Source organism: Hoplias malabaricus, chromosome 3 (assembly GCF_029633855.1).
Source record: "Hoplias malabaricus isolate fHopMal1 chromosome 3, fHopMal1.hap1, whole genome shotgun sequence".
NCBI lineage: Eukaryota > Metazoa > Chordata > Actinopteri > Characiformes > Erythrinidae > Hoplias > Hoplias malabaricus.
This window is the reverse complement of record NC_089802.1, coordinates 37,533,276-37,558,363: the sequence shown is the minus strand read 5'-3', so window position 1 is coordinate 37,558,363 and position 25,088 is coordinate 37,533,276. Positions and strand designations below refer to the sequence as shown.

The following is a 25,088-nucleotide window of genomic DNA, read 5'->3' as shown; positions in this document are numbered from 1 at the left end:
GTGTGTGTGTGATATTTCCAGAGCTCTGATGGATAATCTGATCAGTCCTCTGGAGCTGAAGATCGAGGAGTGGAAGAAAGTGGCTAGTCAGCTCGATAAGGACCACGCTAAAGGTACAGTTAGATTATCAAAGTGGGACAGACGTGTGTGTCTGTCTGTGGGCCACAGGTCCTTCTCTCAAGACTTGCAGCTGGACATTTCTGAAACATTTGCAACAACAGAAGTCCCAAAACCACACAGAACCACAACTAGATATCACTCAGATACAGCAGGGGGCGCCGTAGCTGCCGCTGTGTGTTTGTTTCTTTCCTGGCGCCTCGTAAAAACTCTGCTCTGTCCCAAACGGCACCCTCCTCCCTACATAGTGCACTTTACAGATGTATAAAGTAACTCTTATACACCATTACAGTGTGTACTACAGAGTGTAGAGGAAGGTGTGTGAGATTCAGCCCCTAGTGGTGTAGGGGTGTAACTGCAGAGCGTAAGCTGAAGTATAAACGCTCACAGTGGTGCAGAGTCGGCGCTGAAGTATAAACCGGCCTCTGGTGGTGGAGGTGGTGGGGGGCGGTTGGAGCCGGTGTGTGCTGACGGTGCTGAGCTGTAATTGCTGGTTAACGCTCTAATCTCGTGTTGTGGTTTATTCCTGTCAGGATTTAATCTCATTAACATGATCCCCCCCAGCACCCCCCGGACACTGTTCCCTACCTCCATCTGGAAAAGAGCACGTTCCCAGTGCTCCGGCCCTGACCCTACACTGCTCCAAGCAGCTTCTTACAGACAACGCTCCTTTCCCACGACGGATTATAACACGGCACTGCATCTGATACGAGCTGCTGCTGTCCTTACACTTCAGGCGAGGCGATAAGAGTGGGCTCCATCCAGTTCCTCTGGGATGAGTTGGGGTTGTGTGTGAGACTCAGAACTAATCCCCAACACCAGCTCCTGACCCTCACTTAGGGCTGGATGATATGACCAAAATCTATATCACGATATTTTATTTCTTAATTTCGGTCGATACGATGTAATCCTGATGTCGATGTGATCTATAAAATAGCCACAGAAAAACTGCCAAGAACCAGAAGCGACACATCACCCTCCAGCAACAAATTCTGGGCTTTGTCAGTTTTAATCTTTTTAAACTAACTTTAAAACTAACTTTTTAAAAAAAAAAAAAACTGAGGACAACGCCCTCTAATGACCATCAGTCAGCGACAGACACTGAATGTGGACTGAAATAATGAAGATGTGTTTAAAGATCATATCGTTGTTACTGAAACATTTTATATTGTGATATTTATTGATACCCTCACTAATGATGATGAGGCTGACTTCCATCAGATCCTCACAGCTATGAGGAGCACTGTCCTTGTTAATGCTCTCTGTGATCATTAACATCATTTTACAGCTTTGAGTTTTCTGTGCTTTATCTGAACCAGAGAGGTTTCGAGTCATGTCCGATTTTCCTTTGAAGTTAAACGAGTTGGGGGCGGGGCTAAACCCGTAAACACAGGGCGACGAGGAATGTAAACGTAGAGTGAGAGAATGGGGGACATTTGTTGTTGTTATTTTGCCTCTCTGTTTTTTAAGGTGGTGTTCATCGTGTTAAAGTGTGACTGTTGTTTTGTAGAATATAAGAAAGCTCGAGCAGACATCAAGAAGAAGTCCTCGGACACCGTCAAACTGCAGAAGAAGGTGAAGAAAGGTAAGGAGCGGGGGTGGGACCACACCGCCTTCAGTATCAGACAGATACAGATTTACAGTGACTCTCACCATGGGCTCTGTTCACTTTAAATTCTGTGATTTGATTTTTGTGGTTCTTGATTAGAGCAGCATTGAGTAATTTAGTTTAGAACTGTGTGTATAGGTATCATCCCTGTCCAGAGAAAAACGCTCCTTCAAAACTGAACTTTACAGAAGAAAAAACCTTCTTTGTTTTCAGTGGAGGTCAGTGTATAAAGATGTTATTGAGAGGAATTGTGGAGCGTTTCTATTGGTCATTAATCGTGAGATTTACACACAGTGTGAAGGACAGCTGCTGTGTTCCGATGATGTAGTAACTACAACGTCATTGATGTAGATAACGGCGCTCGGTGGAGGAGAGGTGTCCCAGTCCTTAGACACCTTAAATACACTGCCTACTGATACCTTAATCTGCCTGATATTTAAGGCCACAACGTTCCTCAGCTGCAAAGGCAATCCCATGATGCATCGCAGCACAACTCCAGTCTATTTCACTCTTCTCCCAGAGAAAAAATAATTAAAATCATGATTAAAAACATGAAGCACAGGCTCCATGCTGAAACGCTGAGGGAAGTAAACACCGGCTACGCAGGCCACAGCTATTACGACATGAAATATTTAACAGTCGAGAGGAAAGACATCTGTGGGGGGGCAGTGTGGACATGGGTAATGCTCCCACTCGCTTTACTGTTTGTAATGTTATGGTCACTTTTCTCTGAGCAGGTCTCAGTGGCAACAGCTTCAAAAGAAACAGTTCCGAACCACAGCTTTAACACAGAGGAGGAGAGAGTGGAGAGGGGATCTTCTCTGTTATTATTGCTGACATAAATCACTTCAGATGTGTGTGTACTAGGGCAATGGCTTACAACACACACACACACACATAATGAGCCGCTCATTCACCCCGACCCCGAGCGCACAGCAGTGAGGAGCAGAAGCTCTGGTTTTTAGCCGTTTTCACTCTGTTCTCTTTCTTCTCCATTTTTACTCAGTGCTCTTATTTCTCCGCACTCGTTGTGTCTGTTTTGCTGAGTTTAACCTCGTCTTTGTGCTCTCACATAAACACGGGTCCAGCGCTGTGATAGGACAGCCTCAGACGGGGGGGGGCGGGGCCATTCTAAAGTCTCTGTGCTTGACACCAGAAATGCCTCGTTTTAATGAACACATTTCTTCACCATACGTCCCTTTCAAAGTCCACGGTGTAGAAGTAATAATGACGATGAAAGAGTCGTGTGGGTGGGAGGAACGACTGACTGCAGCTTTAATGGAGTGTGAGGTTCATTTCTTTGTGGTGTCTGCGGACTCGTCTGAGTCAGAGTTAGATCACAGGATTTGTGTGTGTGTGTGTGTACGCCCTATACACCTGGAGCTGCTGTTTGTTGACGCAGGGCTGAGTCGTGGAGGTGATGTCATTGCTGTAAGGGAACAGTGGCTCTAATGGTTCCTCTCTCTGTTCTGTTTGGATTAGAACAGTGTTCCTCTGTTCCTCAGTGAAGCTTTTAACGGACGCTTTCCACTGCAGTGTTTACTGTTCCTCCAGAAACAGAGGAACCGTGTTTTAGCACAGGGCCACGGTGAGGACAGGGGGTGACCTGTGTGTGTGTGTGGCCTTGTTAACTTGCTACTGGTCATATGCAGAGTGAGTGTGTGGGGTGAGGGGGGTACATATGATCGTGAACTCTTCTGTCTCTCTCTCACTCACACGGTTGGCCTGATGCTCCTGGAATGTGTGAAATGTGGTGGTGTGTATTTTTACTCTTTCACAAAATGACTGCACACTGCGTCTAGGTCACATTACCATCAGAGAGAGGGAGAGAGAGAGAGGGTTATGGAGAAATAGAGAGAGAGAGGGAGAGTGCAGAAGTGAAAGCAGAGTGAAGAGAGGGGTGAGTGATGGATGGAGAGATAAAGGGACAAACTTGGTCATGTGATATAAACACTTCTCACATGACTCTTTCCCTTTGCCCAATTTCTCTCTCCCTCTCTTTATTTCTCTCTCTCTCTCTCTCTCTCTCTCTCTCTCTCTCTCTCTTTCAGTAGTCTGTATGGGCATGACCATATTTAGATCCAGTTTTGCCAAAGCATTAATAAAACAATATTATTTAAATAATAAATAAATAATAATGTTGATAGAGCAGAAGTTAAAAGAACAACAAGAATCAAGAAAAATATTAAACATTAAATAATTAATAATTACAGTTTAACCAAATGAACATGTGGAAAAGGCAACAAACGGACTGTGTATGTGTGTGTTCTGACATCAGAACAGTCTCACAGCTGCCGGTGTTCAACCCTCTGCTGCCACCTGGTGTTGAACAGAACACACTTCACTGGGAGTAAATATATACAGTTTCCAGAGTCCTTTTCACTCCGCACTGTTCACTCCTCACTCTTCACTGTTCACTCGCTATTCCTCACTCTTAACTGTTCACTTGTTATTCCTCACTGCTCACTCCTCACTGTTCACTTGTTATTCCTCACCACTCACTCTTCACTCTTCACTCCTCATTGCTCACTCCTCACTCTTCCCTGTTCACTCTTTATTCCTGACTGCTCACTCCTCACTCTTCAATGTTCACTCTTCACTATTCACTCTTTAATCCTCACCATTCACTTCTCACAGTTCACTCCTCACTCTTCACTGTTCACTTCTCCCACCCACACGACTCAAACCGTCTTCATCACAGTCATTAATACTTCTACTCTGTGGACTTTAAAAGGGACGTGTGGTGAGGAAATGTGTTAATCTGGAGCCCACCAACCCACACACTATTATTTTAGAGTGTGTGTGTGGTGCCCCCTCTAGGGTGTATTCTTGCCTGCTGCTCACTGTTCACTCGTTATTCCTCACCACTCACTCTTCACTTTTCAATCCTCACTCTTCACTGTTCACTCATTATTCTTCACCTCTCACTCTTCACTGTTCACTCATTATTCTTCACCTCTCACTCTTCACTGTTCACTACTCACTCTTCACTGTTAACTCTTTATTCCTCACCACTCACTCCTCGCGCTTCAGTGTTCACTTTATTCCTCAGCACTCACTCCTCACTCTTCAGTGTTCACTCTTTATTCCTCACCACTCACTCCTCACTGTTCACTCTTTATTCCTCATTGCTCACTCCTCACTCTTCACTGTTCACTCTTTATTCCTGACTGTTCACTCCTCACTCTTCACTGTTCACTCCTCCCACCCACACGACTCGAACCGTCTTCATCACAGTCATTATTACTTCTACTCCGTGGACTTTAAAAGGACGTATGGTGAGGAAATGTGTTAATCTGGAGTCCACCAACCCACACACTATTATTTTAGAGTGTGTGTGTGTGTCTGGTGCCTCCTCCAGGGTGTGTTCCTGCCTGCTGCTCACTGTTCACTCCTTCCTCTTCACTGTTCTCTCGGTATTCCTCACCACTCACTCTTCACTGTTCACTCGTTATTCCTCACTGCTCACTCTTCACTGTTCAATCCTTACTCTTCACTGTTCGCTCATTATTCCTCACCTCTCATGCTTCATTGTTAACACTTTATTCCTCACCGCTCACTCCTCACCAAACTTTGAAGCTGAAAGTGAACATATACCGATGTTTTATACGGTCTAGTACTTGTTTAAACTTCCCCAAACACACCAGTAAAGTCTTACTATTTTATACCTTAAAAAAATATCAGTTATTTCCCATTGCTAAGTTGAGCTCTTCGAAATTTCAGTTCCACCTTAAATGCTGGGCTTGGTGAGGTGTAGCCAGCAACAGCTTATTTGCATAAAAGTGACAGAGCCCTGAAACGGCTCATTATGACAGGAACAGAGCTGGTGAGATCTCCCTGAGAGTGATTTTTTTGCAAAGGACTTCATGAAGATGTTTTGTAGCCCATAGACCTAAGCTAACCTGTTTAAACAGAGCTATAATATGTTATAGAGGACATATCAACTCTGGAGCCCACCAACCCACACAGTGTGAAACAAGACTCCAGTCTTGGAGGATAAAACCCATACTGATTTTCGTTTTTGTGTGTGTGTTTGTGTGCAGGTAAGGATGAGGTCCGCCTGCAGTTGGACAGTGCTCTTCAAGACGTTAACTCTCGCTACGCTGAGTTGGAGGAGACGGAGAAGAGGGCAGTGTGCCGAGCGCTCATGGAGGAAAGAGGACGTTTCTGCTCCTTTGTCTCCATGCTCAAACCTGTCCTGGTGAGTTACACTCACATTCCACCAGGCATACGGACAGAGACAGTGGGCACAGATCACATCAGTCCTGTGGCTGTATGGCCATGGAAGGAGTTGTGGGTGTGGCTTGGTGTCTGTATAAGGAGTTGTGGGTGTGTCTGAATGCCTGTATAAGGAGTTGTGGGTGTGGCTGGGTATTCATGTAAGGAGTTGTGGGTGTGGCTGGGTATTCATGTAAGGAGTTGTGGGTGTGGCTTGGTGTCTGTATTAGGAGTTGTGGGTGTGGCTTGGTGTCGGTATAAGTATTTGTGGGTGTGTCTGAATGCCTGTATAAGGAGTTGTGGTTGTGAACAGGTGTGTTTACCTGTTTCAGGATGAGGAGATCAGTGTGCTGGGGGAAGTGACACACCTGCAGTCCATCTTGGAAGATCTCTGCAGCCTGACAGTGGATCCCAACACCTTACCCCCGGCCAGCGAACAGGTAACTACCCCGCTACCCCACAGCATGAACATGTATAACTGCACACTCTACCTGCACTCTAGAGAGCAGCAGTTGATAATGAGTCTCCCTCTCTCTCTCTGTAGGTAATCCTGGATCTGAAAGGATCTGATTATATTTACTCATACCAAACTCCTCCTGCATCTCCGAGCAACACTCTCTCCAGAAAGAGCAGCATCAGCAGGTACCAGCACTGTTACTGTTCTCTCACTTACACAGCCTTAGTTTATTCTGATGTGGGCGCAGTGTGGCTCTGTAAACAATGGACCCCTAAATAGTAAACCTGCTGAAGGTAAAGGACAGGGCAGTGATCTACGTCCTTATATAAGCAGTGTGTTCAGCGCAGGTTTGTTTCCATCCCCCAGCTGATTCTCTGGCTCACCCCCATTACACATTTTACACAGAGGAAGGACAGCTCCCCCTGTGGGAAGTCCTGCTCCAGCAGAGAATCTCTGACTTCAGTTTGTGATGTTTCACAGGACACACTACGACAGCCGGTGAAGTTGAAGTTCTGTTGTTTACTTGATTTAGTTTTTTTCTAGCAGTTAATTTCTAAACCGTGTTATTCACAGGTACAGACGCGTGTAGCCTGCTGTTATTACGATGGACTCATTTCGTTAGCGAACTTGACTTTAAGTGTCTTACTCGTCTCTTTGTGTCACCCACGATGCACCTGAGGTTTGTGCAGAAACACTTGCTTATGACTACAGAGTCTCAGGGGACAGCAGGGAAAGGCACAGCCAATCACACTGGCCCTGCATGTCACGGGGAAGTAGGACTCGAGGAGAGAACAAGATTTAACCCTTTCTGCACCTCTAGGGTAATGAGATGTTGAGAGTTTTTTTTTTTCTTTCTTTTTTTTTTTTTATTTTGGAGGGGGACAATTCAATAATCACTAGATACTGGTGGGGACACATCACCTCCGTCCATGTTCATTCTACAGCCTTGGACCACAGTAATATAAATGTGCTGTGTTCATCGTACACTGATTTATTATAATTATTATTTTTTTAAAATAAATGCCGGTTAATAAAAGCTACCATCTTGAGAGGAGACAGTGAAGTACTCTGTGATTAATTGCAGTAAGTTGTGAGATTATTGAGTTGATCTGTTGTAGTCCACAGCCCTGGGGAGGTGCTGTGAGTGAGAGGGAGATATTGTGGTGTTAGAAGCGATGTGTGGTTCATTGTTACTCTGTGTCTGAGGAAGGTGGAGAGGAGCCTGAGCTTTGAAAAGACGAGCGCAGGAAAGAGTTCATATTAAATCTCTCTCTTTTTCTCCTCTTCTCTCTGGCTCTCTCTCTGCAGTAACTACGCCACGGTGCGTCACGTCCCCTCTCTGGACTCCATCTCCAGCGCCGTGGACGGCCTGCACCTACGAGGACAGGACAGCGGACAGGTACGGGACGCTCAAGACCCTCTGAGAGCACCCTCTCAGTTTCTCAGCACCACCTCACACCTGCTCCTCTCTCACACCTGTCCACTCTTCAATTGCTCACGCTCCCTTTGCTCCTCCTGCCTCTGCTACTTTCTCCTTTCTTCTCTCCCTTTACTCCTCCTGCCTCTACTACTTTCTCCTTTCTTCTCTCCCTTTACTCCTCCTGCCTCTGCTACTTTCTCCTTTCTTCTCTTTCTTTACTCCTCCTGCCTCTGCTACTTTCTCCTTTCTTCTCTCCCTTTACTCCTCCTGCCTCTGCTACTTTCTCCTTTCTTCTCTCCCTTTACTCCTCCTGCCTCTGCTACTTTCTCCTTTCTTCTCTCCCTTTACTCCTCCTGCCTCTGCTACTTTCTCCTTTCTTCTCTCCCTTTACTCCTCCTGCCTCTGCTACTTTCTCCTTTCTTCTCTCCCTTTACTCCTCCTGCCTCTGCTACTTTCTCCTTTCTTCTCTCCCTTTACTCCTCGTGCCTCTGCTACTTTCTCCTTTCTTCTCTCCCTTTACTCCTCGTGCCTCTGCTACTTTCTCCTTTCTTCTCTCCCTTTACTCCTCGTGCCTCTGCTACTTTCTCCTTTCTTCTCTCCCTTTACTCCTCGTGCCTCTGCTACTTTCTCCTTTCTTCTCTCCCTTTACTCCTCCTGCCTCTGCTACTTTCTCCTTTCTTCTCTCCCTTTACTCCTCCTGCCTCTGCTACTTTCTCCTTTCTTCTCTCCCTTTACTCCTCCTGCCTCTGCTACTTTCTCCTTTCTTCTCTCCCTTTACTCCTCCTGCCTCTGCTACTTTCTCCTTTCTTCTCTCCCTTTACTCCTCGTGCCTCTGCTACTTTCTCCTTTCTTCTCTTTTATTTTTACTTCTTCCATTGGTTCTCTAATTATTTTCTATTTTCTTTTTCTTTTATTTATTTCTTTTTTCTTTTCTCTTTACTTCTTTCCTTCATTTCTTCTCTAATTATTATTTCTTTTTCTTTCTTGCTTCTGTTTCTTATTGTTTCATTTAATTTTTTCTTTTGCCTCCTTGTGCTTTTCTTTGTTCTTTATTGTCTTCCTACACTTTTTCTTTCTTTCTTTTTTCTTTTAGTTTTTTGATTTTGCCTGTTTTGTTTTGTTTCTCCTTGTTTACCTTGTGCTTTTGCTTCCCCTTCTTTTTCTTTCATTCTTTCCTTTCTTCCTCTATCTTCCTCTCAGCGCTCCCCCACTCCTCTGCTCCTGGTTGGGGGAGAGGGAGGGTCTCGTTCTCTCAGTGAAGGGAATTCTCCCAGTGTCTCTCGCCCTCGCCTTCGCCACAGGAACACACTCAGGAGCATTGTGAGACTCGGTTGTGTGTGTGTGTGTTTGTACCTGTGTCTGTAGTGTGTTGTACAGTGTTGGTGGTTATACACTGTGTGTATGTATAGTGTGTGCGTGTACAGTGTTGTTCAGTCTTAGAGGTGTTAAGTGAGGAGTGTGTTCGTCTCAAATACATGTACATAGCTGTGAGGATCTGATGGAGTTCAGCCTCATAATCATCAGTGAGGGTCAGTGGCTGGTGTTGGGGATTAGTTCTGGATCAAACTCGCCACTCCAACTTACCCCAGAGAACACAGTTCCACTGTTCCACACACCAGAGAAACCCCATCGCCCCAGAGAACACAGTTCCACTGTTCCACACACCAGAGGAACCCCATAGCTCCAGAGAACACAGTTCCACTGTTCCACACACCAGAGGAACCCCATAGCTCCAGCGAACACAGTTCCACTGTTCCACACACCAGAGGAACTCCATCGCTCCAGAGAACACAGTTCCACTGTTCCACACACCAGAGGAACCCCATCGCTCCAGAGAACACAGTTCCACTGTTCCACACACCAGAGGAACCCCATCGCTCCAGAGAACACAGTTCCACTGTTCCACACACCAGAGGAACCCCATCGCTCCAGAGAACACAGTTTCACTGTTCCACACACCAGAGGAACCCCATCGCTCCAGAGAACACAGTTCCACTGTTCCACACACCAGAGGAACTCCATCGCTCCAGAGAACACTGTTCCACTGTTCCACACACCAGAGGAACCCCATCGCTCCAGAGAACACAGTTCCACTGTTCCACACACCAGCGGAACTCTATCGCTCCAGAGAACACAGTTCCACTGTTCCACACACCAGCGGAACTCTATCGCTCCAGAGAACACAGTTCCACTGTTCCACACACCAGCGGAACTCTATCGCTCCAGAGAACACAGTTCCACTGTTCCACACACCAGAGGAACCCCATCACTCCAGAGAACACAGTTCCACTGTTCCACACACCAGAGGAACCCCATCGCTCCGGAGAACACAATTCCACTGTTCCACACACCAGCAGAACTCTATCGCTCCAGAGAACACAGTTCCACTATTCTGGATAAAGCGTCTAATAAATAGCAGTTACACATCCACACCATGGTGTAGACGTACCCCTCTCTCGCTGTGGTCAGGTCTTGACCAGAACAACACTTTATTTCACTCTGGGAGATCAGTCCTCCATACCGAGTGCTCTGAACGTCAGGTGGACAGGTCTTAACATGGTACTGTAGGTCAGTGGAGTGTAAATTGTGTAGCAGATGTGTTTGTGTGTGTTGTAGGAGCAGAGTGGTGTACACAGTCAGGCCTGGAGTCAGAATGCTGCAGAGAATGGTACCTCTCTTCCTCCTCCTCCTCTTCAGAACTACAGTCTCCACGGAGAAAGAACCAGAGCCCAGTCCACATCCGGAAAGGTACTCATTGTCCACAGCCCTTCAGAGCTCATACGGGAAGGCGCTGAGCACTTAAACCGACATCGTAAACAACATGCACAAGGGTACGAGGGTGAGAAACCAGTCACGGCTGAAGTGGCGCAGTGCTGGAGAGGGTTAGTTTGATTCTTGGGGATGCCTCAGGAGTCTGATGGGAGTTTAATATTCTTCACACTATGGAGGTGTAGGATGGTCCTCACTCTCCCCCTGCTCTTCCACTGCAGGGGCCCGACTCAGCTAGACGTTGGCTTGACTATACTCTACTCGACTTGACTCAACTCCAATTTAGTTTTCTAGTCTACTTAACTCTACTGTACTCACATTCATTCTACTCCACTTCATGTGAGCAGACTTAACTACTTAATTCTATTAAACTTGACTCTGCTCAAGTATGCTTGACTATATCTACCACTATTCGTCTCGTCTCCTAGACTCTTTTCTACTTGACTGTGCTCTACTCTATTTGACTCGACAGTACTTGACTCGACTGTGCTCGACTACTCGACGTGAATATTCGACATGACTTGATTCTGCTTGACTCCACTGTACTCGACTTGATTAAGCTTGACTCTACCCGACTGTGCTAGACTCAACTCTACTTGCCTCTGCTTGACTGTACTTAACTCTACTTGAGTTGACTCAACATGATTCTGCTCGACTCAACTTGACTCCTCAACTCTAAATGACTTATACTTGACTATGCTCGACTCAACTCTACTTGACTTGAGTTGACTTGACTTGATTCTGCTCTACTCTACTCAACTCTATTATACTTAACTGTGCATGACTCGAATTTACTCGACTCTTTTCTACCCAATTGAGCTTGACACAACTGTACTTAACTTGATTTGACTCGACTTGATTCAGCTCGATTCAACTTGACTTCTCAACTCTATTTGACTTGCCTCTGCTCGACTCTGACTTGACTCCTTGACTCTACTCGACTTGACTTGACTTGACTAGACTCGATTTGACTCTGCTTTACTACTTTCTTCTACTCTAGTTTTTTTTTTATTCCACTTGACTGTACTCTACTTGACTTTTCCACTCCTCCACCAGGTAAATCAGGTCCTGGTTCTGGAAGCGGGTTCTTGTTTAGTCGCTGTTTTTCATGGTTCAGAGCAAGCCGAATAGTGACTGCATCGCTCCGGAGCCTCACTGTGTCAGATTTGTGAGTGCTGTGTTATTTCTGTCTGTGTTCTGATTGGTCGTCTTTCGTTTTCGTAGCCTCAATCAGCGCGAGAACAGCTAGCGCTAACCCTCAGTGGGGGGCTAAACTCAGACGCCCCTCGGACCAGTCGAGACTCACTGCACTGTTCCAGCGGATACAGCACCCAGACCACCACCCCGTCCTGCTCCGAGGATACCATCCCCTCCCAGCACGGTGAGAACACTCTCTCTCACACACACATACCTACTCACTCACTCACACACAGCTGAATTAAATATTTAAACTAAACATGGTCTAGTGATACTGAACTGGACAAGCAGTTACAGATAATGAATGAATGAATGGTCTAGTGATAGGGGATCTTTTGTGGTAATGAGATATGGTAATGTTTGTATCTGTTATGACGTGCCCATATATAAGGAGTTCCGGGTCTGAGCTGGATTTCTTGGAGACAGAAATTAATGTGGTTTTTAAATAAAGTGTGTACAGGGAAAACTGTCCGGTTTTGAATGCTGGAGTTTACCACATGATTGATTTATATACTACAAACATTAATCTCAGACTCTGGAACTTCTTATTTGGCCATAAACACATGACCCAAGTGGTTTGTGGACCTCAATGTGGTTTATTTTGGCTTGTGTTCACACTGCTGTGGATCCGCTCTGTGTTCTTTACCAGTGAAACCCGCTTTATTGTTCTCTTGCAGCCGTAAAGAGAGAGCCCCCTCTGTGTGGTAGGTTTCTGACTGTACACACTTTGATTTACTGTGTCTTTACCTCATTGTGTTCATCGAGGTCCATAAAAGCTTTGAGTGGACAGGATGCAGCAGGCGTCCTATAAATCTTACAGCATGGTGTGTGTGTTTCACCTGATCCTCATCCAACGTTCACACTGCTGCACTGTGAGGGGACCAGAGCGGAGGGATGCCATTTTCATGAAGTTCACTTCCATCATCTGTGGACAAGTTCCATTACACATTCATTACACAGAGCGGGAGATCACAGATCGTAAAACATGCATAACAATGATTACAGTCCAGCAACCTTAACACCTAGTATTTTTACTCCTGAGCACCCCCTACAGTTACAGAGTTATAAATGTTTAAGCCCTGATTTAATGTATGTATGTAATGTATGCTTCTGCGTCAAACCAACACTGTATCAAAACATCACCGGAACCCTATGCTTGTAGAATGTCAGCACTGCCCCAGAAATCTACTCGGCGCCTCAACACAGACCCCAACAACAGATTAGTCCACACTCGGATGAGCATGGTTAAAGTTGAACAAAAGAAGTCCAGAAACATGAACACGTGAACTCCTCTGACGCCACAGAACAAATAGAGGTGGACCAAGGGAAAAATACCAACATCTTTGTGGAAAAAATTTAATTAATGTCGTGGGAACACACTGGAAAAATGGGGCAGTGTTGTATTCGTTTTTTTTTTCCTGGCACCACATGCAAACTGCACTCTGTCTCTAATTGGGCCCTACTCCTTACATTGTGCACTTCACAGATGTACAGCACTACATGGTATAGAGGAAGATATCTGAGTTTTAGACCTAGCGTCGCAGAGCCGCACAAACACCAACACAGAAGTATATACTCTCTCAACAGTGTAGGGCTCTTGAGCTGTCTCCACATGGCAGAGACTCTGCTTCGAGTCAATGCAGAAGCGTAAAGACGGAGGCTGAGTCTTCACGGTATCATGCGATATTTATATGCACGTTTATACTTCAAATCAAATCATATTTTATTTATATAGCGCTTTTCACAACAAAATGTCGTCACAAAACAGCTTTACAGAGATCCGGGTCCCAGCCTCTTATGAGCAAGCCAAGAGCAACAGTGGCAAGGAAAAACTCCCTCAGCACACAAGGAAGAAACCTTGGAAGGAACCTGTAAGGGTTGACACGGGTGCCAACCCCACTCTAGTTACCAGAGGGCAGCGGCAGGCAGCCAATCAGCCATAACACTCCGCACCTGGTGACAGGTCTATAAAGACTCACTAGAAGCAGCCTGAGTTGCTGGTTCTTTGGCACTACATGTGTGAGAAAGTCTGGCTGGTAATTTTGGTATCTGTCTGCTCATCTCTGTTTTCCCAGAAGGCTGAGAGGTCTCGCCCTCCCCTTTTTTTTCTCTGTTTTCTTAGAAGGTGAATGGTCTCCTCTCCTTCCCCTACTGTTTTTTTGTGTTTTCTTCATTTGGGAGCTACTCACCAAACCTCTGTTTCTAGAGCTAGCCAGTCTCCCCTGGCGTCCTTTGTTTTCCCCTTCCCACTCAAACTTTTCCTGAAAACGAATGGGTTTGTGCAGTGTATTGCTTTTTCCGCCCTTGCTTGGGCCACTCCGGTATGGGAAACCAACCTGAGGTGTGTTCCTCCCTTTCACTGTTCACGGCAGCGCTCCACCGCACATTCGACCACCCAGCAGAGGGCAGAGAGGTGGGCTCTCGTCTTTTGCACCTACCGCAAGGAAGGCATCCAGTAGCTGATTACGCTATTGAGTTTAGCACACTGGCTGCTGACAGCTGGCTGGAACACAGCTGCTCTGCTCGTCGCATTCCGGCAGGGACTGACTGAGGAGCTGAAAGACGAGTTGGCCCTCTGGGACTGTCCTGCCTCCCTGGACAGTCTTATAGATCTTGTTGTAAGGGTTGACAACAGGCTGCGAGACATAAGGAAGGTTCACATCGAGTAGTTCCTCCAGTCTTTACCGTCAGAACCTGACCCCCAGCCAATGCAGTTGGGCCATACTCGTCTCTCACCTGAGGAACGCCAGGCCCGTATACGGGGTGGTCGCTGCTTGTACTGTGGGCAGACAGGGCATGATCGAATCACTACCTGTTTCAGCTATTGATGGGCGATCCCTCTGTCCAGGGGTCATCACCCATCAAACCCGGCCAATTACCCTGCAGATCGGGCAGCCTACTGAGCAGATCACTTTATATCTGATCACTGCACCCAACTTGCAGCTGGTGTTGGGCTTCCTGTAGCTGCAACGCCACAACCACTGCTTAGATTGGCTCTCTCAAACAATTCTGACTTGGGGTCCACCTGCCTAAGGGTCCAGAAGGATCCTGACAAACTGGCAGGAGGGCAGTACTGAATTAGATATGGTCAAAGTTCCCAAACACTACTGGGACTTACGTAAGGTCTAAAGTAAAGAAAAAGCCCAAGTCCTTCCACCCCACCGCTCATTTGATATGGCCATTGAACTACTGCCGGATAAAAGTCCACCCCAGGGTAGACTATTTCTTTGTCCAGGCCAGAAAGAAAAGCGATGGAAGAATACATACAGGAGGCCTTGGCCTTAGGGTTTATAAGGCCATAAACCTTCCCAGCAGGAGCTGGCTTCTTCTTTGCAGGGAAGAAGGATGGTGGCCTCCATCCACGTATTGACTACAGAGGTCTCAATAAGATCACAATCAAGGATCGGTACCCCTTACCCCTTATGACATCACCATTTGAGGCACTGGAGCAGGCCTCAGTATTTACCGAACTGGACCTGCACAGTGCCTATAACCTGGTTCGCATAAGGGAGGGTGATGAGTGGAAGACAGCCTTCCTCACCCTGTCAGGCCACTATGAATATTTAGTTATGCCCTTCGGGCTCATGAATGCCCCAGCTGTCTTCCAAAGGCTCATTGATGAGGTTTTAAGGGAAGCCAGTGAACACTATGCGTTTGTCTCTCTGGATGACATTTTAATATATAGTTGAACAGTAGATGAACACATCGCCCATGTCAGACGGTGTACATCTTTTTATAAACCTGGAAAAATCCCAGTTCCATACCCAGTCTGTCTCCTTCTTAGGCTTCATGGTTGCTCACAACCGCTTGGAGATGGATCCTGCTCATATCAGCTGTGGCGAACTGGCCAAGGCCAACGTCGCTTCGCTTGGTCCAACGCTTCCTGGGTTTTTCAAACTTCTTTTGCAGGTTTGTCAAGAATTTCATCTCTGTGGCTGTGCCTTTGACCACCTTAACTGGGCCCAGGCCCAGTTAAGGTTTGACGCAGAAGGCCCAGGAGGCATTCAAGGAGCTCAAGCGACGCTTGACAACAGTTCTCCAGTTATTACAGGAAGCTCTCCCGTTTGTGGCCTCTGAGGTTGGAGTAGGGGCAATACTATCACAGCGCTCGGGTCCCTACCAGAAGTTGCACCCCTGTGCTGCCTTCTCCCACTGTCTCACTCCTGCGGAACGTTGGGGGGTAGAAGATGCGGTTATCCCAATCTAAGGGGAACAGACTGGTCCTGGTGGTGGTTGACCGTTTCTCAAAAGTATGCCACTTCATCGCACTGCAAAAACTGCCATCAGCCAGGGAGACAGCTGATCTTTTCCTCAAGCATGTGGTGAGATTGCATGGGTTGCCCAGGTATGTGCTATCTGTCAGAGGTCCACAGTTTGCCAGTCAGTTTTGGAAAGCCTTCTGTCGCAACCTTGGGGCTGATGTAAGTCTTTCATCTGGTCATCCAGAATCTAACGGGCAAACATGCTTCGATGCTTGGTCTCATCCAGACCCACCACCTGGTCTTACCAATTACTATGGGCAGAGGTGGCGCATAACACTCTATGGCACTCGTCTCTGGGTATGTCCCCTTTTGCGTGCCAGAATGGTTACGCTCCCCCTATGTTCCCAGAACAGGAGGTGGATGCTGGAGTCCCAACAGCCCAACGGTTTGTCAGGCAGTGCCGGACCAAGTGGCGGAAAGCCAGGCGAGCTATTCAGGCTGCCGTTGCCTCCCAGAAACACAATGCTGACAAAAGATGGTGCCTGCATTGACCTTTTGCCCGGGGCAACGGGTGTGGCTGTCAGCCAAGGAGCTCCCCTCTTGAGTCGTTGCCGTCTAATTAGCACCTCGTTAACCTCGGACCTTTCAAGATTGTGTGCCGAGTTAACCCAGTTTCCTACCACCTGGCCTTGCCTCCCTCTGAGGGTCAACCCCACCTTTCATATGTCCCGTCTTAAGCCTGTGCTCTGCTCCACCAGAGCTCCTGACCCACCAGGTTCATATATGGTAGGTGGCAGCCCTGCTTACAAAGTCCGATGCCTGCTTGATGCTCAGCATGTGCGGGGTCGTATGCAATATCTGGTGGACTGGGAAACCTACAGTCCGAAAGAACGGTCTTGGGTTCCTGCTCACAGTATTTTGGACCCTGACTTGATCCAAACTTGCCGCTGGGTTGGGGACGTCGGGAGCCGCCACTCAGAGGGGGGGTCCTGTAAGGGTTGACATGGGTGCCAACCCCACTCCAGCCACCAGAGGGCAGCGGCAGGCGACCAATCAGCCATAATACCCCGCACCTGGTGACAGGTCTATAAAGACTCACTAGAAGCATCCTGAGTTGCTGGTTCTTTGGCACTACATGTGTGAGAAAGTCTGGCTGGTAATTTTGGTATCTGTCTGCTCATCTCTTCTCTGTTTTCCCAGAGGGCTGAGAGGTCTCGCCCTCCCCTTCTTTTTCTCTGTTTTCTTAGAAGGCTGAGCGGTCTCGCTCTCCTTCCCCTACTGTTTTGTGTTTTCTTCAGTTGGGAGCTACTCACCAAAACACGAGGTAGCCAGTCTCCCCTGGCATCCTTTGTTTTCCTCTTCCCACCCGAAAACAGGTGGGTTTGTGCGTGTATTGCTTTTTTCACCCGTTTTACGTTTTCCACCCGTTATCATATCTTTATTTTTTTTGTTTTCTCTCTTCTGTTCCACTCCCTGGCTGCTAGGCACATGGGTCCACTCCTCAATTACGCTGATAGCTCACCCGGTAGGATTTCTGAATAATATCCAGGAATAGCAAGTTCCAACCTCACTGGGGGCTAGCATTACAGATCCAAGACTTATACAGGGAACCCATCCTCCTCGGGTAAACACCGGAGACACAACAGCGAACAGAACAGAAGTAAACGTGAACTGATGACAGAGGAAGGGGTTATAGTAATGTGAATGTAGAATATTAGTGATATGAGTCTGAGGAAGGAGGAGGTGATCGGTGATTTTATTTGAGTTAAAAGTAGGTGCAGAGTTAATTTGAGATAAAACACCATGGCCAAGCATGATACTGTAGATGAGACAAGGCCAGGATCTTGTACAGGACACACAGGGTCTGGATCACACATCTTACACAACCACACCACTGCACTTACACAACCACACCTCTAGGGCTGAATCTCAAACATCTTCCTCCACCCTATGTAGGACGCAGTTTGAAACAAAGTGTAGATTAAATGTTGTGCCAAGAAAGAAACAAGTACAAGACCGGCCCTTTTTTCCGCATGGTCCTGCTTCCCGTAGCGAGGGTTTCTTTGGGCCTTTTTTTTCCTCATTATTCATTCTGTGATGTCCATACCGATGTGCGAGGAAATCTCTAGGGTACCATGTAGGTCTCTCGTCAAAATGAACCCTACAAGGTACCCTAGAGATTTCCTCGCACATTGGTATGGACATCACAGAGGTTTCAGTTCAACGCAGAAGCATAAGCTGGTTCTTAATTCACTTTAAAGTACTGTCCTGAAATCAATGGGAAGGAGAGCATAACAACCACCCTGGAGACCATAGAGCATCCTGGAAACACCTTTAAACAGCCATCTTGGATGCCATAGCAACCGTGTGTCTTCATCCGAGGAACAGTTGTGCAGTCATCTGAGAATCTATAGACATCCATCTTGCATAACATGTCAAACACATTGCCACACCCTAGCAACCACCTGGGAATTTATTCTTTCCTTCTACTCTCTTTCTCTTTGGTAAACTCTCTCTCGCTTTCTCTCATCCAGATTATGACTACATCTCTCTCCACGGTGGCGATGATGGCCACGCTCAGTCCGACTTCGACAAGTCCTCCACAATTCCCAGGAACAGCGACCTGAGCCAGAATTACCGCAAGCTTTTTAAGAGACCCGCGTCCACTGTGAGCCTCCTGCTGGACCCTGAGCCCCTGCTGCGACAGCCCCAAACCGCCACGATACGCCGGAAACCTTCCAGCAAACCTAGCATCCGCCGTGGGACCATCAGCGGAGGAGTGCCCATCCCCATCTGCACTCCACAGGTACTGATTTTACCCAGAGTGTTCCCTCAGATCAGGGGGAACAGTGGAGAGACGGAGCTCAGCCCATTTCCTCTTGTTCCCTCTTTACTGTTAAGTGACTTTCCTGTTCTGTTCTCAGGTTCCCCTGAAGCCATCTGTGTCCACAGTGGGTTTGTCCTCAGCTGGAAGCGGCAGTGAAGAGATGGTGTGTCCTCCGGGTCCAAACCAAACCCTCAGAGCCCACGGTTCTGACTTGATCCAGTCCAACACCAACCTAGTAAAACACTCACTCTGTGCCTCCACGCAGAGCCTGAGTGCCATGCCGCCCCCGTACTACGCCATGTTCCCTGGGCAGCCACCGGTGGGCAGCACCGAGCAGCTCTATCAGATGAGCAAACAGCAGCAGTATGCACTACACCAGCAACAACAACGACAATATCAACAACAGTACAATCAGCAACAACAGCAACAGTATCAACAGCAGCAGCAGCATCAACAACAGCAGATTCCACAATACAATCAACAACAACAGTCTAACCAACAGCTACAACAGTACAATCAAGAACAACAGTCTAACCAACAACAACACCCACAGCAACAACTACAACAGTATAATCAACAACAGTCTAACCAACAACAGCCACAGCAACAACTACAACAGTACAATCAACAACAACCACAGATACCACAGTACAACCAGCAGCAGCAGCTCCAACAGTACAATCAGCAACAACAGTCTAACCTGCTACATTACAATCAACAACTAGTGCAACAACAGAAACAGTACAATCAACAACAGCAGCAACAACATTACAACCACCATCAACAACTGCAGCAACCTCAGAGTCAGTACAATCAACAAGAACATTACGATCAGCAACCTCCAAAACAGTACAATCAGCATCAACAGCCACCACAGTATCAGCAACACTACAACCACGCTCTACAGCAGCAACACTGTCAACAACAACCAGCACAACACAGTCAACCTCCCAAACAACACCCAACTCAACAACAACAGGAACCCAACCACCCGAGCGAGCAGCCGCTCCAGCAGAGTGCCATAGAGAACAGCTGCCCGGCCGAGCCAGCAGAGGGCGCCACATATCATTCAGACGATGCTGAAGGTGTCCAAGCGTCCGGAGGAGACATGCTGAGCATCATTCGCAGAGGAGTCAAACTTCGCAGAACTCTCACCAATGATCGCTCGGCTCCTTTCATTACCAAAGTCTACGACAAGTGACCCCTATTACCCCTCCGTCACCCCTCCTTCCTTTCTGGGGTGGGGTTATAGATGCAGAGCACCTCATGGAGCTGGGGTGTGCTTCACGGTTCGACACTGTTTAAATCTCCAGACTTTTCCGGACTTGCAGAGGACCCCAATTTGTGGATTACGGGAACACACTGACTTTGTTTTGAACGTCTCAGGATGGAGATGTGAGGAGTTCCCAAATATTTATAGTGAAATATAGCAACTAAAATAATACAGGAATCCCCAAAAGAGAAGAGAATATTTTAGACAAAGAGGTGAAGAATTTATTCCAAAGAAGAATCTAGCCCCCTCCAGGGTGTGTTCCTGCCTTGTGCCCAGTGATTAGGGGTAGGCTCCGGACCCACCGCCGCCCTGAACTGGATAAGGGTTACAGACAATGAATGAATGAATGTTGCGTTTTTAGAGTCTGTAATAATTGTAAAACAGACACAAAAATATCTAAAAAAAAAAATAAAATAAAAATAAAATATGTTCAGAGAGAAATATTAAATTTATGGTTGCTGCAGAAAGAGCATTGTATTTCCCCTCGTTCGTTTTCTCCAGCTACCAAAACGCTTTCGATTTTCTGTGAGGGTCAGCTCTTTCTTTCGTGAATAACGTTTCCTTCAAGTAGAAATGTGAAAATGTGATTCAAAACCAACTTTAGCACTCTCTGTAATCAGCGTTTAGTGTCCGTGTGCCCGTTCAAGTTTGACGTATTGAGGTTGAGCACTTAAGAGAACATCAGGGAACCTCACAGAACACATCTATGAGGCAAGAGTAGTAAGAGAGGTGCTTTGCGTCAGTGACACTGTGTCCTTGTTTACATTCTCTTTTGTTCCGTGAGCCGTCTTTAACGGGACAGATGTACGATTTGTTTCTTCGTGTGTCGTAATCGATTCGGGAGTGAAGCAGTTCAGTTACACTGTGTTAAAACCACATGAAGACAACTTTGCCGGTGTCTGCAGCAACAGCAGCGAGTCCGTATGAATGTTAGCTCTTGATAAGTTAAAGGTAATTCTGCAGTGCTTATGTGTATATACAAATTTATGTGTAGAGAAATAGATAAAACGCGAAGACTGGAGCTTACGATATATTAAAATTATTTGTTTATATTGTTATTGAGCAAGCAAGGCTTTTCTTTCTCTTATAGCACTCTTACAGTCAGATATAAAATCAGTGTGTGTGTGTATATCTGCGAAATGCTGAGACTTCACTGTTCCTCATTGGTTTAGTTTAGTTTTATTAGAATAAGTGGCTCTATTTTTGTATAGTTTTAACTGCAGGGTAAAAGAACTCGGATCCACTGCCTTTATCTGCCCCAACCAGGCCTTCAGTTCCGTGAAAAAAACAGTGGGGGCTGAGACGGAGGAGTAAAGATGGATTGATGAATGAAGGACTGGGAAATTGGACTCTTTGTGACACTGTGGCTGTTCATTCCTCCCTACTTGATTCTGAATCAACTGAATCTTTGGACACTTGCTGCCTACTGAATCATAGGAACCCTTTGACTTTGTTTGATTCAGAATTGTTTGGACAATTCGATTCCTGCTCAATAATTAGTCAAATGAGTCACTCACTTCTGTTCGATTCAGAACTATTTAGGTCATTTAGATGATTCAACTCCTTTTTATAAATCACATTTATTTTTAGAGTCCTGTTCAGTTTTGAATTGTACAAATTTTTTGACTCTTCAGACTCATATGGATGATTTGACTCCTGTTCAGTACTCTGGTGTGTGAGTCATTTAACTCCGGTTTTTGATTCTGAATGTTATTTTGACTCCTGCAGTTTTTAAAACTGTACGGATCATTAATCTCATATTCACTCCTGAACCATCCGGGTCATTTGACTCCTGTTGGATTCTGAATCACTTACGTATTTTGACTCCTGTTGCATTCTGAATCATTCAGGTCCTTTGACTCCTATTTGATTCTGACTCATACTCTTTGGACTCCTGTTTAATTCTGAATCTTATGAATCATTTGAATCCTGTTGACCAAAGTTTGAAGCTCGGAGTCGTTCAGAAATCCTCTCCCTCCTGAAATTCGTGGCAGCAGACTGTTTATGGAAATTTAAAGTCTTATCTTCTGTTAAATCTGTTTTATTTTATTTCTTGTTTTAAAATCTTCTGGTGAAAACTTGTATCTTTGACTGTTGTCACTTTCTTTAAATCAGTTTTGAAGCAGCTGAGTTCTGTTTTAAAGTGGAGTTCAGGGTAATGCCGTGAAACATGGTGATGGTAAAAGGCCTCTTCACAGGAGGATGAACTAAACCTGACTTTAACGTCCCCCCGGCTGTGTACTAGAGGACGTCTCCTGTCTCTAAAGCACTGGCTCCCAAACTTGTCTGCTGTGCCCCACCTTCTTTAGATGCGAATATTTTTGAGCCCCTCCCCTCTCCAACAAACGCAGCAGAATATTTTGCTTCCAGACTCTGGTGGATTTTACTTTAAACTGTGATTCGTACAAAACCGCAGCATCTTACTGAACAAAACGTAATAAAGTGACAAATCCCCTTCACAGTGGGTTATTACAAGTGATATCTGTTATGTTCCTCGTTTATTTACCTCACAGCGCCACACATAGGGGCGCCACCTTCCGCTTTGGGAACCACTGATCTATTCAACTCTATACAGGTGTGCTCTGGAGAGCAGTGCAGGAGTCTACACACCGTAACCATGATAGAGTCATCACCCACGCTCTGTTTTAAATCCTGCTGCTTCTCAGAGCTCATTCTGTTTTTATGTTTGGTTCGAAAGTGTGGAGACATCTGCTTTAAAGGAACACGAGGTAAGATTCTGTATTTATGTACTGTTGCAGAGGGTAACTCAGTTCTGCAGCACTCTCCTGAGATCAAGGGGAGTGAAGCAGGGAGAGGTGACCGTTTCCTACCCTCCTCCAAGAGTTACATAGTGGAGTTTCTGCAGTGTTAATCCCAGAGCAGAAACAAAACATGTTCTGTTCTCCATTTTACAGCTCAGTGAAGCATCACAATCATCCTGAAGCCAGAATATTAAGGTAAAAATACGACCTAAGGTTACTTTAATGAGAGGAGTGTGTGTAGAAAACAATTAAATCATGCAGGGTTCTGTGTGTGGAACTGTGTTCCTCTGGTGTGTTGGTGAATGGAGGTCCTCTACTGTCCTCACTCTCTCTGTGAGGGGCTTTTAAAGGGTGGGGGACACACTGCTGATGTGTGACATCACTAATGTAACTAAATATAAACCATGGTGTTGGTCTCACACTGATCTTTTTACAGTGAAATGCTTGTTAATAAAAGCTTCAGTCTGAAGGAGGGACAATTAATCACTTTCAGAAAACTGATTAATTAATGACAGTCTATCAACAGCACTTCTGTAAAATTTCATCACTGTCCAGAGACGGCTGTGTTCCTCCAGAAGAGTCACTTCACAGAAAACCTGTACTTTCAGTGGAGGTCAGTGTATAAAGATGTTATTGAGAGGAATTGTGGAGCGTCTATTGGTCATTAATCGTGAGATTTACACACAGTGTGAAGGACAGCTGCTGTGTTCCGATGATGCAGTAACTACACACACACGTGGAGATACAGGGTTTTAACTGGACAGTGACAACACACACAATCCACTCCTTTTGACATGCAGAACACAGTGGATGGAATCGTCCGAGCCACATGCTTTAATCCCAGTGTGGACCAGGTTTGGATCGGGATGAGGAGCACAGAGGGTGTGAACTGCCCCGGTGTCACTTCCTGGGCCGGAGCTGCAGGAGGTGCCGGTTCTCTGGAGGGTTCCTGAGGAATGAACGGAATGGGAGGAATGAGAAAACTTTCCCCTGAAGGAGGTTCTGTTGTTCCTGGCTGCTCTGGAATGTGCGGCGCGAGATCACATGCTTCACGCCCAGCCCCAGGGCTCCGGCTGCTTCTCCAGGACCGATACTGATCCGGTTCTAGCTCTGCGCTCCAGAGTTCCAGCACTAACACCGAAAAAGGACAGAGAACAGCCAGCTGTTTCCCCCAGATGTCTGTTTCAGCCGGAACCAAGAACCTGGAACCAAAAACAGAATAATAAGATCCTTGGTCTGTGGTTCTAGATACAACTACTGCCTTTACTAGAGAACCCCTGAAGAATGTTGGCTGTGTGTAGAAGAGATTTGTAGATGTTCTAAAGCTCAGACGTTCTGTGCGTGAATGGTGTTCAGAGTGGAGCAGGTTTCTAGTCAGGACCTTTAGGCCGTGAGGGGTCAGAACCGCTCTGACGCAGCAACTGCACTGAGGTTCTCTCTTCCCCTGTGTGAGGGAGGGAGGGGAGAGTGTCTGACAGTGTGAGTGAGAGAGAGAGAGAGAGAGAGAGAGAGAGAGAGAGAGAGAGACTTGCTGAAGTGTTCCTGAGTCTGTGACTCTGGTGTTCTCTCTATGTGTGTGTGTGTGAGAGAGATATTAAACCATGGTGGTGTGTGTGTGTTCTGTGTGAGAGAGACTCAGACAGCAGTGTCCACTTCACCGTGACTCAGCAGGTTGTTTAAAGGGGAAATGAATCCTCTCTGATCTCATCTGACCTCAATAACGTTCCTCACTGTTGCAGCGCTATTGCAGCTCCCTGAGTCACGGCAGCGCGCTCGGGCCGACAGCAGGGGGCAATGCACACCGCGGAGAGACAGCATTTCTCCCCGCCTCCGCCCCCACCACCACACCGCCTCCGTCAGCCTCAGTTCTCTGGGCTATTACTGATATATTACAATTAATAATAATAACATTTGCTCAACAACAGTTAAGCACACAGCTGATTTATTACTGTGTAAAAGATCAGTGCCATCACGTGTTTATTATTATTATTATAATTATAATTACTGTATTCAATAAAGGCTTAGAGGATTATCACAGACTTATTCTTTTTAAAATATTAGTGTACAGGACTGTGTTTATTATATAAAGCCATGAGTATTTTTATTAAAGAGAAAATGTAATTTAAAAGGTAACTCTTAAAAGACACTAAATGCCCATTAAACGTTGTTTACTCATTAATTAAAGTAAATAAATGAAAATACAATAAGAATATCGCAGTTTTATTCAGAGGTGGCGA

At 46.2% G+C, this 25,088-nt stretch overlaps 1 protein-coding gene across 3 annotated transcripts in view; it reads left to right on the top strand.

The window, feature by feature from the left end:
- Positions 1-22,752, top strand: part of mtss1 (MTSS I-BAR domain containing 1) — a 52,951-nt gene extending 30,199 nt beyond the window's left edge. The window contains exons 5-16 of one of the 3 annotated variants that reach the window (XM_066663359.1): positions 22-113; positions 1,628-1,702; positions 5,770-5,927; positions 6,277-6,384; positions 6,489-6,586; positions 7,710-7,800; positions 9,022-9,141; positions 10,438-10,569; positions 11,815-11,971; positions 12,465-12,491; positions 18,524-18,795; positions 18,914-22,752. In XM_066663359.1, coding sequence (XP_066519456.1) covers positions 22-113; positions 1,628-1,702; positions 5,770-5,927; positions 6,277-6,384; positions 6,489-6,586; positions 7,710-7,800; positions 9,022-9,141; positions 10,438-10,569; positions 11,815-11,971; positions 12,465-12,491; positions 18,524-18,795; positions 18,914-20,017 — 2,434 coding nt within the window. In that variant the 3' untranslated portion in view covers positions 20,018-22,752. The remainder of the gene's footprint in view (positions 1-21; positions 114-1,627; positions 1,703-5,769; positions 5,928-6,276; positions 6,385-6,488; positions 6,587-7,709; positions 7,801-9,021; positions 9,142-10,437; positions 10,570-11,814; positions 11,972-12,464; positions 12,492-18,523; positions 18,796-18,913) is intronic. The other 2 variants (XM_066663361.1, XM_066663360.1) reach the window with 2 other exon arrangements.
- Positions 22,753-25,088: the final 2,336 nt, after the last annotated feature.